The sequence below is a fragment of the Coregonus lavaretus genome (assembly GCF_964263955.1).
Source record: "Coregonus lavaretus genome assembly, chromosome: 28".
Taxonomy (NCBI): domain Eukaryota; kingdom Metazoa; phylum Chordata; class Actinopteri; order Salmoniformes; family Salmonidae; genus Coregonus; species Coregonus lavaretus.
In genome coordinates, this window is record NC_140015.1 from 20,234,168 (window position 1) to 20,250,526 (window position 16,359).

Here is a 16,359-nt window from a genome sequence, read left to right on the forward strand (position 1 = left end):
GCTTTGCTGTCTTGTCTGATGAACTAGAGCATGTTGTAGAGAGCGCGTTTTGACTCGGTTTGTTATGAGTAAGGGATTTTTGCGATTCCACTCGCTTGAGAGTTCAGTTGAAGGAAGGCTCGTCTTCCACACTAGTGAGTCTAATGCCTCTTCTGTATGTAGACCTAGCATATAAAGCACTCAAGTGTGTTCTCTGGCTTGTTAATGTTTTTTTTTAAATTTTATGATTTGCTAGCTCTCTCTGTTTGCCTCGAGTTTGTACTTAGATTAGAATGTGTCTACATCGTTTTTGATGTTTGCTTCCCCAATAATATATTGTGTCACGTATCGTGTGCGAGTCCCCTCCAGGGTTGTTAAGCAATGAAGCTCTCTGCAGAAGGGCACATTCTGTTCTGTCTGCTCCTAATCTGTTAGGATCATTGACCTTAAACACATTTGCTATACTTTCAAAACAATATTTCTGCATACACAGTATGTAGCGTTTGTCTGTATATCTGTGTCTGTAGGGAAGTCTTCATCTGATCCCTCTGTGCCCTGTCTGCTGATATGAAGGCTGTGTCATTCATGTCCAGTCTTGTCACAGCCTGACGATACTCTCCTCTTCTCTTTGCCAGATCAGACTCCACCATCGCCTGAGTGCAGTCACCATCTTCAGTCTCAAGCTCTCCAGCCCTCCTCTGCAGAGACGGACAGCCAGGACTGAGGGGAGATGAAACCAGATGGGGTTGCCACGGCAGCGATGGAGCCAATGGAAGCACTGGAAGCTGATCCGGTAAACGAGCCCGTTGTGATGGGGGAGGAGCCTAACCAGGCGGTGCCAGCACCTCAGATGGAGGGAGTTGGCCAGCAGGGAGAGATGGGGCAGGGCGAGCCTCATCCAGAGCCAGTCCAGGAGGCCCCCACCAAGACGGGGAACAGCAAGTCTGCAGCAGACTCCAAAGCCAAGACCAAGGCCCCTGCTGCTAAGACGAAGCCTGGGACCACCGCCACAATTAAGACCACGACAGGACCAGGGTCTCGACCCAACACCGCCCAGAGCCGCCTGACCAATGGGGTTTCCAAGCCCCATGCCAACGGAGTAGCCAAGAAGACCACCACTGGGGCCCCAGAGAAGACCACGCCCAAGAGGCCCGTAGGCACAGCTGGCGCCCCCACCACTAAGACCACCACCAAAGTGGGTGAGAAGAAGCCTGCGGGCACCACCCGCCCCACCTCGGCTCCCGCTGCCACCAACGGGGTGAAGGCCACCACAGGAACAGCAGCAAAGAAGACACCTGCGGCGCCAACTAATGGTGTCAAAACCACCACCACCGCTGCTAAGAAGCCCACAGGTAGGCTAACATTTAGGACCAGTAGTTTTGAGTCACTGAAAGTTACATGAAGCCTTGCATTTGTCATCGGTTGCAAATTGTCTTCTGTACACAGCAAATGTAAATTTTCCCTGAGGCAAAGTATGACATTGTACTGTTTTGTATTGTGACGGTTGGCATACAGCCCCTCCAGATGGATTCAGTTCAAGATGTATGACACGCTGGAATGACTGCAACAAATATAGAAATCCATTGGCCTGGTTCCTCAGGAAATAAATGTTATGATATAAATCATTGGCTGCGTCTTTGAAATGAAATGATCTCACCCATGTCGTATATCTGGCTCTTTGTCCTTCTCTCTCCTTCACCTTCCCATATCTCATCTCCCCAGCTCCCCGGCCTGTCTCTGCAGATACCACCAAGCCCAGCACTGCCGCCGCTCCCAAGCCTGATAGGCCTCCTGTTTCCAAGACAACCAGGTAGGCCAACCATTGGTGTAGAGCTCGGAGCCCCTCCCCTGGGGAGAGGCTGTGGGAGTGTGTGGATAACATAGTAGGCAGTGGTACATAATTGGTCCTCACTTCAGACATCCTCCAGGCAAAAGCTGATTGTCTGTCTGTACCTAGCTGGGCAGCCTTTTGTTTGATGCCGATTTCAATTCACTACGCAGTACAGGTGCAACTACAACAGCAGTAATTAATTGTTCAATAAATTCAGCGTAACGCTCCAGTTGAGACTGAGAAGCCAGTTGCTTCATTTGGGGAATGTTACAGGCTGAAAGGGACTGGTTAAAACACTCTGGAGAAACGGGCACAATGTCCCTACACAGAGAGGGACTTTAAGAAGTCCTCAGAAGTAGGCCAGCAGTCACTCTGAGCCAGGCCTTGCAGCGCTGTTTTGGGTTTGCAAATCGCATCCAGAGATTACTCTGCACCCCTCAGAATAAATAACAACCAACTCTAGGAGACAGACTAGGCTGTTTTGGACCTCTGTTTGGCAGTGCGTACAATCAGGTCCGATTACGCACAGACAGTACCTGAGTCACGCTGTGTGACCCCAGGGTGGAACTCCAGAGAGTCACGGGCTGCTGCGAGGTGGCTCAACGAGCCCTTTGTCTGTGAAGAGTGGAGGATGATCAGGGATGTCCTAAGGTGTTTGGCTGTCCTTTGAATAGGCCCTCACTCCCCCCGCCCAACCTCTTTCCCCTTTGTGTACCAAGGGAACTGTGGTCTCTTTCTTACTTTCATAGTTCCTTACTTACATAGCTCCCCCTCCAACAATCTTAACAGGATCTAGCGAGTACATACTAGTCAACAGATAGCGATTTTAGCATTTTTTTGTGAGTGCGACGATCTGTGGTAAAGTTAAACTATGAGGTAAGTGAGAACTTTATTCCATGCATTACAGAACAAAACAGTTCATTTTGCATTGTGCAACATATGGCTAAGGGAGATACCGTGGAGGCTGATGGGCGCAGAGAGCGTTGTGTACCCAGCCAGTCAGCCTGCGTGGGGGGGTGTAATAGACTGTGACAGGGCCATACATTTCAGCTTTAATTAGATTTATGCACCCTCTTTAATGCATGCCTGTATCAGATGAGTGTCTGAGTGCAGAGTGGATACGTTCTGGCATATCAGACCTAGCCTGTCTACCCTGGTCACTGAGACCACTGACTCACACACACAACACCATTTATTCAACTTCACTCTCAGGAGATGTTTTGTTATCAGACCGAAAAGATGGGAAAGCAAATATAGTTGTTTTACGATCCTACAGCTACAAATGGCCTAAATCTAATTTGACTGAATCATATCATTATGGCTGTGATGATTATGGAATAATCAGTAGGCTAATTGTCATGCAAATGGCTACTGTTATCATAATTGTGATTTTTATAAAACAAATGTTTTGAGCTTGTAATGCATCTTTGAAAATATCCTACGAGATGCGTAATGAATACAACAAAGCTTTGGTGACACTCCCATCTCTTTGACAAGAGCCATATATTTGGAGAGTTTGGACATTGAAGTTTATGCATTTTATGATGCATTTACATGACACTGCATTCCATGGCAGCCATAATAGCTCCCCATGGGCAATATTGACCAATAGCAGTTCACTGAACTTTCTGAATTTTAAACAATGCCATGTACAAGATTCCAAATTTTCGTCATGAATGGATAAATGGAATGCTCAAAGGCTTTAACATTCTAAAAGTTGGCCCAACTATAAATATATCGCTCTGGTTTTGACCGCTTGGAACTTTTGGAAATGAAGTTTCTCTCCAACTGAGCTGTTTTGCTCGTAACATGATTAAGCTACCAACTTTACCCAATTCACGTAAAAATTAAAAACTGCTATTGGGTAAACTAGTGTACAAAACATTAGGAACACCTGTCCAGGTGAAAGCTATGATCCCATGATATCACCTGATACATCCACTTCAATCAGTGTAGATGAAGGAGAGGAGACAGGTTAAAGAAGGATTTTGAGATGGTTGAGACATGGATTGTGTATGTGTGCCATTCAGAGGGTGAGTGGGCAAGACTATGGGAAGCATTGGAATCAACCTAGGCCAGCATCCCTGTGGAATGCTTTCGACACCTTGTAGTCCATGCCCCGACGAATTGTTCTGAGGGCAAAAGGGGGTGCAACTCAATATTAGGAAGGTGTTCCTGATGTTTTGTACACTCCGTGTATACTTGGAATATAAAGTTGAATCTCCTTTCACCTAAAAGGAAGGTATTAAGACGATTATTATATATTTTTTGTTCCCGGATATTGCTCATAATTGTCGGTTACACAATTATACAATAATTATACCAGCCCTACGCGTCATGGCTATTTTGTTTTGTTTCCATTGACATTTAGCAAGTCCGAAATGTTTTATTTTTTTTTTTATTTTTTTTCTTCTATTTTGGTGTCACTGCTCTGACCCCATCCAAACACTAGATCCACTCTGCTGGTGACACATCTCAGATTTATTCTGAAATTCAATCTCAGACTTTCAGTCGGTGGCAGCTGAAAATATGGATTTTAGTTTCAGTGTGTGAAATGAATAGTCTGGAGCAGCCCATGATTTCTCTATTCCTCCACTCCCTTTACAAAAGCACTCCATTTAATACCGGCCACTACATCCTGGTTGGTTGGTGGGTGTAGTAGATGTGTGAACGCTATTTGGCCGTGATGTGAGTGTGACATTGTTTTTGCAGTACCAGTTCGGCTGTGTGATGAGGTGTGCACACATTTGCCCAAGCTAACACTGTTGTGCATGTAGGGCTGTGTTTGTACTCGCTGTGTGCCTGCCCGCTGTTTGATACTGATTGCCTGTATGACGTTAGCTATACAGCTTGTGACAGGAAACCTTTGCATCTGATTTAGTGTATGCTGAGAAAGAAGTCATTATGTGGTGTTGGACACAGTGTGTGTTGTGGGGGAAGGTATGTGTGTGTCAGTTTGTCGGCTTTTGAGTCATAGTTGAGATGATATCATGCAGCGCATATCATTGATCATTGGTTATGGGTGTTCTTGCATGCATTTGCTAGTGTTGTGTTGTGTATATGCTGTGCAGGCCTGTATTGCTGGGAGGCTGTATATGTTAATCAGCATGCTGTATGTGTGCATGTAGTCAGAACAACAAAATGGCGATGACGATAGTTGCCCTGTTGCTGGCTCCTAGCCAACTTCACCAGTCTTATTTTAGTGTTCTTTTTTATTTATTTCCTCAATGTTTCTGGTATTATTTATTACTTCTATTTTTGACTTGACTCTTTTGTTGATATTGATTAAAACCTCAAGGATCGGACCCTTTTTCCCAATTTTCGCCTAAAATGTCATACCCAAAACTAACTGCCTGTAGCTCAGGACCTGAAGCAAGGATATGCATATTCTTGATATAATTTCAAAGGAAACTCTTTGAAGTTTGTGGAAATGTGAAATTAATGTAGGAGAATATAACCATTAGATCTGGTAAAAGATAATACAAACAAAAAAAATGCATCGTCTTGTTGCATCGTCTTTGAAATGCAAGAGAAAGGCCAGACAGTGATGTAGGATTCTAGATTAAATGTAATGTTGTCCACCAGATGGCAGCAGTGTGTGTGCAAAGTTTCAGACTGATCCATTGAAGAATTACATCGCTACACAATATTTTGTATCAAGTCTGCCAGGAGTTTTCCCAAATGTGCCGAATTGGTTTTCAAGTACATAACTATAGAGAACATACAAAAATGCTATGGTAATACAACATTTAAGTTTGCACACCCCCAGGAATGTCATAAATGATGTATAATTAGCTTCCCTACAGAAAAGACACTAACCTTCACACATCTAGATGGCCGGGCGGGGTGGGTGTGGAGTAAGAGGTCAAACTGTAGAACCCAGTTCCTACATTTGAATATAAAAATTGATTTTTCAAACAAAACGACACTACATTTTATCTCTGGGACCCTCAGGATGACAAATCAGAGCAAGATTACTGAATGTAAGTACATTATTTACCTTAAGAGTTGAATGTGCCAAACCAGTTGCCGTGATAAGTGTTTTATTGTTGTGCACTATCCTCAAACCATAGCATGTTTTTTTTTTTTTTTTCTGTAATAGCTACTGTAAATTGGACACTGCAGTTAGATTAACAAGAATTTTAAGCTTTCTGCCCATATAAGACATGTCTATGTCCTGGAAAGTTGGCTGATGTTTACAACACCATTCTAGTCACATATCGCATTGAGCAACAACCGTCCCATAGAGGTTAATGTACCGCATTGTTGACGGATACCTGCTGTACACTATGTGACAAATAAAATGTGATTTGGTGGTATTTACCCAGTATGACTGTGGGGATGGGGGGAGGAGGAGGTGTAGTATGTTAGCTGAACATGTTGTACATGTCCACGTCCTGGCCTCACTTCTGCAGATGGCTTCAGTAGCGTGAACCACATAAAGGGCTGAGGAGGGTGGATGCTACACGGATGAATAAGGCATATGTCCTGTTGAGCACTGTCACTGCTAGGAGTGCATATGGACTGAGAGGGGACTGAACGCAGCGAGGTGGTGGGGGATCTAAAATAGAAAAAGGGAGATGTACCCCACGCACACTACACAGTACCCTGGACCTGGGCCCTAATGAACAGTGCAGTGTTGGGCCTATATTGAATGAGCGTCAGTGGTCGTCTATGAATTTACATTTACATTTTAGTCATTTAGCAGACGCTCTTATCCAGAGCGACTTAGTTAGTGAATACATATTATTTTTTATACTGGCCCCCCGTGGGAATCGAACCCACAACCTATCAACTGAGCTACATCCCTGCCGGCCATTCCCTCCCCTACCCTGGACGAAGCTGGGCCAATTGTGCGCCGCCCATGAGTCTCCCGGTCACGGCCGGCTGCGACAGAGCCTGGATTCGAACCAGGATCTCTAGTGGCACAGTTAGCACTGCGATGCAGTGCCTTAGACCACTGCGCCACTTTGGAGGAAGCCATGAAAGGCTAGGAGAAGAGGACAGGGGTGGTGGGTCTCTCTCCTCCCCAGTCCTAGTCATGCTGCACTGTCCAATAATAGAGCAGTAGGCTGCCAGTCGTGTACAGTGTGATATAGCTGTGCCAGTCGTGTACAGTGTGATATAGCTGTGCCAGTCGTGTACAGTGTGATATAGCTGTGCCAGTCGTGTACAGTGTGATATAGCTGTGCCAGTCGTGTACAGTGTGATATAGCTGTGCCAGTCGTGTACAGTGTGATATAGCTAGCTTTGCCAGTCATGTACAATATGAAGCAGCCCAGTTGTGCATGCTGTAAATCTCCTCCCCTGCTGGGCTGTGGGTATGACAGGCAGGCTAAGCAGACAACTCTGTGACGCAGTCTCCCATAGCCATGGTTTTATGGGAGGTGCAACCACAGACCTAATCACTTAAAGGATCTGGTGGCAACGGGGTGTGTGTGTGTGTGTGTGAGCTCATGCTCTAGAAGTGTGATGGATGTTGCAGAGGGCTCTCTGGGAAAGCAGTGGTTTTATAGGCCTCTTCCTCACCACACTCATACAGCCCTATTCTGTTCTACAGGGATGTGCATCGTCACCCACCCACCAGGCTCTACCTGCTCTTTATTCTCTCACTGGTTTCCTCTTTGTCCCTTTACTGCTAGGGGATGGAAACCATTTTACTGTTACTCGACACCTCAGTTGGTTGACTGGCCTTTTGATATCTTGTTATTTATTTTTAAACGTTATTTTCCTCAAGCAGAAACAACCAAGAAGCCAGCTATAGCTGGTTTATCAGGTTAAGGCGGCACCCTGTGTAATGTCTATCCTTTTGCTCAAAGCCCTTGAGTGCTGATGCGGCAGTATAAGGATCTCCCTAGCTCCAAGGCAACTAACTACCTGGTGAATTTCTCTTGGAAATGTCAAGGACTGATACCTTTTTGTTCCTGGGTTGGAGTGAGATTCCTGTGGTGTTCCCATATCTGCAGCCCTGTGTGGATGTCCTGGAGGTAGAATCCCCTCCTTTAACCAGGGTGAAGAGTCCCTCCCAGCCTTTCTGCTGAATTAAAACTATCTCTAATGTGCCAGTTGTCTCCCTGGGAGGAGGTCCATGGCCATGGTAGCTGTCTCTTTGCTGTTAGCTGGCTCTGCTGCAGGGGAGGCGCTAGCCTTGCTTACGCATCTCATTGACTTAATCGTAGCCCCACTTTGATTTGCCACAGGAAGGCACACCAGGCGACCTGATTTTTATGTTGATCACTACAAAGTTCCACATCGTTCCAGAATGCGTAATGAAACTAACATGTTTTTTTTTTTTTTTACCTCGGGCGACTTTGGTGAACTTTAAGTGTCACTGCGCTCGTTTTTAAGCTTCAGTGCATTTCTAGGCTTTTACTCTACATTTGCTTTAACCCCAATTTGTGATGATTCTCCTAATGGCAAGGCCTTCAGCAAATTTGAGAAAAACAGTGCACAGCATTTTTCCTTCATTGTGGGCAAGTGCAAGCAATTGAGCTCTGATTAAGAGTCTAAAATTATCAACACTACCTCAGTCATTTGGGTGACCGTGATCTTAATTAGAGAATTTAAAAAAGCTTAAAACAATTCAAGCATCATTGCACTGTAATGCCTCAATGGAGTATTTTCATTGTGCCTACCTGCCGAGAAGCATGTATTAATTTTGTAACACTTCCTGCCTTTTTTAAATTGTTCGACCATGCCCCATTATTCTATAGCGGCCACACTGGCTCCTACAACAGTGAGAGGACCTCTTTGAGAAGCGACATTTGATATAAGTTGGTAGAGCATGGCGCTTGCAACGCCAGGGTTGTGGGTTCGTTTCCCACGGGGGGCCAGTATGAAAATATGAAAATATATGCATTCACTAACTGTAAGTCGCTCTGGATAAGAGCGTCTGCTAAATGACTAAAATGTAAATGTGATATAAGGTTAATGGTGTGTAATCGGATGAGCACTTCAGCGATTTTCCTTTCTCTCTCACTCCCTCTCTCCTACTGCCTTTGACGATGGCCTTCTAATCTCTCTTGCTTCCCTACCTAAATTGAGTCATCTTGTCATTTTGGATTAGCCATATTCCTTTCATCACACAGATTAAGATAAATATTCTGTCATAATCTCTCCTGCATTCTCTCTCCCAGCTGCGCTCTACCCTCTATTCACTTCGTCCTGTAATCTAATCTTTAATTCAATTTTTTCTGTCAGCACACGCTTTTACAAATCTTACTTATTATCTTTACTTTTATTTTTAGTATGTCCTCATTTACGTCTAGACCTGTCGGATTGGTACCGGAGGAAACCACAGTGAATGTCACATTCTGCTAGCTCGTAGTTAATCAGTTGAGGGTTCAGATAATTAAAAAGCTATTCTTCTGGACTAGGTTATATCACGCATACTAATAGAGAAAATGTCCAGTTTTTGTGATCTAACTAAGGATGGAAACAATGGCCTTTTGTACCATGACCTAGGCTGTTAATGCTTTATAAGGAGCCTTATTCTAGTCTAGACGTCACCACACCAAACAATATCATTAACATGCACTTGTCTGCCAAGAGCTTGTAATCACTCTTATCATTACAGTAATAACAGGCTGTCTTTGTTTTGGTACAACAGGATCATCAGCTGTTTCCCTCCCTCCTCACAACTCTCTACCTATGACAACTCATACTGTACAAGGAAGGAAGCTGTGCGGTCACATTCTGACAGTCAATTTTGGACATTCTCAATGTTACTGCACGGTCTCCTCAAGTTGTAATCCATTGCTAGTGTCCAGTGGGCATTATGTTTAGGCTAGATGTTACCAGACAGGCAGTGTGTTTTTTCCATTAGGCCTGCACTTGGCAGGGTGTGCATGGCACTCTGGACTTCCTTGCAGGGTAGAAACTGGCAGCGTTTGCACTTGTACAATGAATATGCTTTTAACTCCATCCATAGTTCCAACAGGGATTTGAATAAGTTATTTCTGTACTCTGTCTGAATTAAAGATGAACATGACCCCAGCGATTTTCCCTCTCCCCGCCGCTGATGCTAACTCTGTTCTTTATTTAGAGGCGGTGGTGCAGTGCAGCGTAGGCTAAGGAGATCTCACGACTGTGTCACTGGATGTCGGTTACTTTGCACTGGCCTGACGTGGAAGCTACTTGTCCAAGTGGGCTGCCAGGCAGTGTGCACATTACCCTTATGTCAGGAGAGGTGGGCCTGGATGTAGCACGGAGGAGGATGGAGATGGGGGTGGGCTCCATTATATATGTGTGGTGTGACTCATCTCCCAGACTGCACTGCTTCAGATGCCTCAGGGTGTTGTGATGATGTGGGGGTTGCTGTATTAGTGCCCTGTCAGGCACTGAAGAGATGAGGAGTGAATGGAAGTTGACTCCTCTCCCTCTTCTTCCTCTCATGTTCTTGTTGTGTTCTCTCCATCATCACTTGGTTTATGACCTCTCTCTAGTGTCTGGCAGGGCTGTAGAAGTGACTAACAGAATGACTTGTGAACACAGTCGACAGGGCCTCTTGCTCCCTGTCACAACCGCTCTGTGAATTTATGGCCCAGGGTTTACCAGCATGTGGAACTCGAGGGATATGGCGTTCTCTTGAAGATGCAAAAGAGTCTGTTTAAACATTGGTGTTAGTTTGTCACTTTATTTGTATTGATATATTTAGCACTAGCAGTCACGTCTCCATTTCGATATTTTATCACCTCCAGAAAATACTGCTCCACGGTGTCTGGTAGATGACCACAAAACTAATGTCCCCCCTGGTTTGAAAGCCGTGCTCAGTGATTCTGACCCCACCCGTCTCCTGTTCTCCCTCAGGCCTGCCACTGGTGCTCCAGGATCTCGCCCTGCCTCTGCTGCAGCCAGGCCAGCCACAGCCAGCACAGCCAAGAGCTCCACATCCACAGCCAAGCCTGGCGCCACCACGGCTAAAACCACCTCCACCACCCCCAGACCAGCCTCTGCCAAAGCCGGCTCTACAACACCCACTGCTGGACGGACCCCAACATCACAGCCCTCAAAAACCACAACTCCCATCAAGAAAGGTACGAGGGGGACATCAGTTGAAGTTCTAATTAGTAATTTTTAACAGCAACGTTTTATTACTAGCATTACACATTCTTCACCATTATTAAATATTAGATAATTTGTTCATCATAATACATGTTCTGTCCAACGCTTGTCCTTTTCATCTTCACAATCAGCTGCTTGTGTTATGCTCTTCCTCTAGATGTTACCAAATCAGCTGATTGTGTTATGCTCTTCCTCTAGATGTTACCAAATCAGCTGATTGTGTTATGTTCTTCCTCTAGATGTTACCAAATCAGCTGCTGCAGCCACCAAGAAGCCTGCAGCAGCTCCTCTCACTCGCGCCTCACCAGCCAAGACCACCAAACCTGAGACTCCCAAATCAGCCTCCACATCCAAGCCAGACTCCACCCCCAAGAAGCCGGCTGCCAGCAGCAAGGCCGCAGACACCAAGAAGACACCAAGCAAGCCCACGCCTTCAAAGGATGTCAGTGCTGGTCCCAAGACCCCTGGCACCAAGCCAGCAGGGAAGGCTTCCACCCCTAAGAAGACTGTGGGCAGCAACACCCCCATGGCAGTGAAGCGTGGCCCCAAGCCCACAACGGCGGCAGAGCCCGCAGGTGAGACGCAGGACGCCGCTGTGGCTGTCGCCATAGCTGCAGCTGCCTCGGCTGCTGTGGTTTCCATGGCAACATCGGAAGAAGCAGTGGTGGCTGCAGTCCCAGAGGAGAAGGAGACTGTGCCCCCTCAGGCCAGCCAGCCAGAGGAAGCCCCAGAGGAGAAGGAGACTGTGCCCCCTCAGGCCAGCCAGCCAGAGGAAGCCCCAGAGGAGAAGGAGACTGTGCCCCCTCAGGCCAGCCAGCCAGAGGAAGCCCCAGAGGAGAAGGAGACTGTGCCCCCTCAGGCCAGCCAGCCAGAGGAAGCCCCAGAGGAGAAGGAGACTGTGCCCCCTCAGGCCAGCCAGCCAGAGGAAGCCCCAGAGGCCTTTATCCCTCAGCTGTCAGCTCAGCTGGACCTGGTCCACCTGGAAGAGCCAGCAGACACAGTGTCTCCTCTGGGCACCACAGTAATGTCCCCTCCATGCTCCCCCACCGAGCCCATGTCCCCAGTCAGGGAGCCCCAGAATGCCTCTGCTCTGCTGGACATGCACGTCCAGCCAGAACCCTGGTCCCAGAGCCAGTCTTCCATGGTGCCACAGAGCCCAATCCAGGAGGAGGTGAGCTTCCAGCCAGACCCCTGGGCCCAGAACCAGTCTGCCATGGCTCCTCAGAGCCCAGTCCAGGAGGAAGTGAGATTCCAGCCAGACCCCTGTGCCCAGAACCAGTCTGCCATGGCTCCACAGAGCCCAGTCCAGGAGGAAGTGAGATTCCAGACAGACCCCTGTGCCCAGAACCAGTCTGCCATGGCTCCACAGAGCCCGGTCCAGGAGGAGGTGAAATTCCAGACAGACCCCTGGGCTCAGAACCAGTCTGCCATAACTCCACAGAGCCCGGTCCAGGAGGAGGTGAGGTTCCAGCCAGATGAGCAGCAGGAGGACCTCCTCATTCCCTCCTCTACAGCACCTCCTGCATTCAGCATGATGTCTCAGCCCATGGATGACTTCACCTCAGTGTTCCGGGTCTCTCCCTCTCAGGACCAGGAGGAGGCAGTGGAGAAGGCGGATGAGGAGATCAACGAAGATGATGACGATGAGGAGGAGGAGGAGGAAGAGGAGAGGACGGTGGGCAAGCCGACATCACTGTTTGACATGAGTAGCTCTCAGCCCTCAGAGGAGGCCAAGCCTTCAGGCTTCGGTGGTGCCACCGGTTGGCATGGGGAAGATCTCTTGTCAGGGATGGACTCTGAGGATGTGAGCAGCCGCCTGCAGGGGTCGTCAGAGATGAGCAACACCCAGCACACGGCCCTGCTGGAGGGAACCGAGAGCTCCGACGCCCTGGTAGACTCCAGCCTCAAGGGCTCCGAGGGAGAAGGGGCCTTTATGGGCTCCCCCAACGTGGAGACCCTGGCCAACGAAGATGAGGATGAGGAGGAGGAAGATGAGGAGGAGGAAGATGAGGAGGATAGGAAGATGTGCAAGCCGACGTCACTGTTTGACATGAGTAGCTCTCAGCCCTCAGAGGAGGCCAAGCCTGCAGGCTTCGGTGGTGCCACCGGTTGGCATGGGGAAGACCTCTTGTCAGGGATGTACTCTGAGGATGTGAGCAGCCGCCTGCAGGGGTCGTCAGAGATGAGCAACACCCAGCACACGGCCCTGCTGGAGGGAACCGAGAGCTCCGACGCCCTGGTAGACTCCAGCCTCAAGGGCTCCGAGGGAGAAGGGGCCTTTATGGGCTCCCCCAACGTGGAGACCCTGGCCAACGATGATGATGAGGAGCGAGTTGATGTTGATGATATGGACGTGAGCTCAGAGCGGGCAAAGGACCACCGGAAGGTGCGTCAGCAGGAGGATGAGGAGGATGATGAAGATGTGGAGATGCCCAGCGAAGGGGTGACGGAGAGTGGCCTGGAGAGCTGTGGGAACGCAGACGAGGACGACTACACAGAGGAGGACCGCTTGGATAACCTCAACCGCTCGCCCATCCCACCTTCCTCAGCCTGGGGTCAGACCAACCCCTTCACTGACCCCTGGGCCCAGCCCCCCCTCTCCTCCCCCCACACCGCCTCCAGCCCTCTGTCTGACCACGGGGCTGCCGACCCTGAGACGCCCACCCAGTCCTCTGCCCAGGCCTGGTTGGGTCTCAGCGCCCCCTCCCTGATGCCCCAGTCAGAGCAGCCCTCAGAGCCCCAGTCTGCCCCTGAGGAGATGGAGAGCTCCGCCCCAGTGGAGGCCTCTGCCCCCCCAGGGCCCCCTGCTGTGGGCATGTCTCAGTCCAGCACCCTGAGCGGCACGGCCCTGGCCGTCCACAGCAGCAGTGAAACCAGCACGCCCGAGGAGCTCCGCGACTACGACAGCAGCTCCGGGGTGGAGTCACGCTCTGACAAGCAGCAGACCCCCGTGCCCTCCAATGTGCAGCCCGACCTGGAGCAGGACTTGGGCATCCATCTGGAGCGAGGTGACGAGGAGGAGGAGGCTGAGACTCTCCCTGCTGATGAGGTCCTGGGAGCAGGCCCTCCTACTGCCCCCGCCTCTGCCCCCTCCTCCCCCTCCACCTCGGTAGACGAGGCCAGCGACATGGAGGGTGAGATGCAGATCAACGACCCAGATGTCCCCATCGCCATGGATGACAGCACTGAGTTCGACAGCCCACCGCCCTCCCGTATCCTGCCTGCCCTGGAAGAGGACGAAGAGGTGGTGGAGGCGCCGGCCGGAGAAGGAGAGGAGGACGGGGGTGGCGGCACGCCCCAGTCTGCCAACTCGGTGGCGTCTTACGGCTTCGACTGTACCATGTCCAACTCCAATGCCCACTCCACGGCCGAGAGCTGCGGCAAGAGTCCAGGCATCTTTTCCCTGGAGAACGAGGACCAGCTACCCGAGGAGGCCAAAGATCCCTCCCTCATCAAGGAGCTGACCCTGCCAGCAGCGGCCGCCCAGTCAGAGGACCTGCTGGGAGGCCCCGTAGACCTGCTGCCCCTGGGCCAGCCTGGGGACCAGCACCACTACATGCTGGAGGGGAAGATGGAGGCTGACGACCTGGAGGAGTCCAACACCCTGGAGGACGCCCTCCGCCTGGGGCCCCAGCATGCCGGGGAGGCCAGCGAGGGCCAGCCACCCTACTACTCTGCCATATGCGATAAGACTGATAACTTTCTGGCAGGTAACGTATAAGTCCCTCCCCCTGGAATGCACCTTCTCCCTCGCACCCCTCCCCCTTACTTGTTGTTGTTAGTTTTTCTCTCCAGTTGGGTTAGATGGTTTAGAACAACAAGCAAATGATGGTAGGAGAAAAGAAAAGCAAGGGGAACGAAAAAGACTGTAGATCAGTGAAGCCTCCCTCTTTCATACTACTATTATGGTTATGAATGTATGGCACTCCTTTATGTACAATAGCTACTAGCTACCATTTTCTATTAGAATGTTCTTTTTAAGTAACACTGCATACTCCATAACCCCTGAGGGGGCATTGACTGACTGGTCCGTTGTGACAAAGCTCTTAATAGAAAAGGAGACAAAACGAGAATGGACTCTACCTACATGTGTATTTATCCTACTGTTTTTACCAAACAAATGTCAATTATTTTTTTTGTACTTGTTTTGTTTGTTTTTTGTTGGAACCCAGTCCTCCCTACCCTATGTACACACACTCCAGTTTGTCCTGCACCATAGAGATAGTCCTACTCTCTCTTTTTTAAAAGTTTGTCTTCCTTTTTCAAGACTTTACCATTTTAGTATCGAATAAAGGCTAGATATTTAACATGGCTTTCCTCCCCTTACAGTTTTGTTGAGGTCGGTATGGGAGTGTTAGATTGAAGTTTGTCTAGTTTTAATTTACGCTACAGGAAGTTTGCCTCTCCCTGCATAGATTATCATGGCAAGTAACGTTGTCATGTACAGTGTGTTTTGAGGCATCTGGTTTTAAGTGGTCATGCTTCATGCCTCACTTAGTTGATCATTTGTGCTTCAGAACCAACTAACAACTATTTGTGGAAAAAACTCTGCATTCCTCTGCATTTAGAATGATGCTCACTGAAAACGATATTCTCACTGAAACGCTTTTAGTGGTATTGGAAATTTCAACTTGCATGTACTAACATTTAAATTGTATCTGATTAAACCATTATACACTAGGGATGTTCATAAATGAATGGTTCACACTAAGTAGGTTTTTCAAAATTCCATTAAACACCATTGCAAGGCACATTGTTCCTGTTTCTTGTTATTTCCCATTAGTGTAGCATGTCTCAATTGTTGTCTAGGTCAGTTTTATGTATTTAAATGACATTCCTATGATATCACTGTCCCCACCATGGTAATAACTTCCCATCAGGAAGTTACGTTTTATCTGTGGAATGGTGTTGATGCGCAATGGAATTTTGGTTAGGAGGCAATCCACCTGGTGTCCCATACCCTGTTTTCCAGCATGTATATGTTTCTCTCTGACTGCCATGGATTCAACACAGACCAACACCACATTTGTAAACATTCTTGGTAGGTGGTACTCCGCAAACAGACACCAGGGAAGACTCCTGCTCATGGGTCCCTGTACTGTATGTCCTGAAGCTTTTACACCCACCGCTCCTCTTCCTCTGCGATGTGAAGCCTGCTCCAACCTGCCTGTATCTTCCCGAATGCTCCACTCACACCCACCCAACACACTCACACAAACCTACTGGCATAACCCCACACCCACCTACCTAAATGCATCCTAAGAAGAAGCTGAAGCGGATGAGCGATCTCTGAATCCCTGTCCTGCCTGCTCCTGCTCAACCTTGACAAGGAAAACCCTTGGATCCCTGTGTTTGTTGGTACAGAAATCACAGCATCCCTTATTCCTCCTCTCCTACCTTCTGCACCATTATGGTCTTTCTAAAAAATGGTGGGATAGAATACTTTCAAAACAGTCCGGCGTATGTGGTGACCCTAAACATATGAA

At 48.5% G+C, this 16,359-nt stretch overlaps 1 protein-coding gene across 2 annotated transcripts in view; it reads left to right on the forward strand.

The window, feature by feature from the left end:
• LOC311104002 (uncharacterized protein) overlaps positions 1 to 15,624 on the forward strand; it is a 28,832-nt gene extending 13,208 nt beyond the window's left edge. For both annotated transcript variants that reach the window (XM_084145645.1, XM_084145646.1), the window contains exons 2-5: positions 615 to 1,331; positions 1,702 to 1,789; positions 10,619 to 10,845; positions 11,113 to 15,624. In XM_084145645.1, the coding sequence (XP_084001771.1) occupies positions 710 to 1,331; positions 1,702 to 1,789; positions 10,619 to 10,845; positions 11,113 to 14,594 (4,419 nt within the window). In that variant the 5' untranslated portion in view covers positions 615 to 709 and the 3' untranslated portion in view covers positions 14,595 to 15,624. The remainder of the gene's footprint in view (positions 1 to 614; positions 1,332 to 1,701; positions 1,790 to 10,618; positions 10,846 to 11,112) is intronic.
• Positions 15,625 to 16,359: the final 735 nt, after the last annotated feature.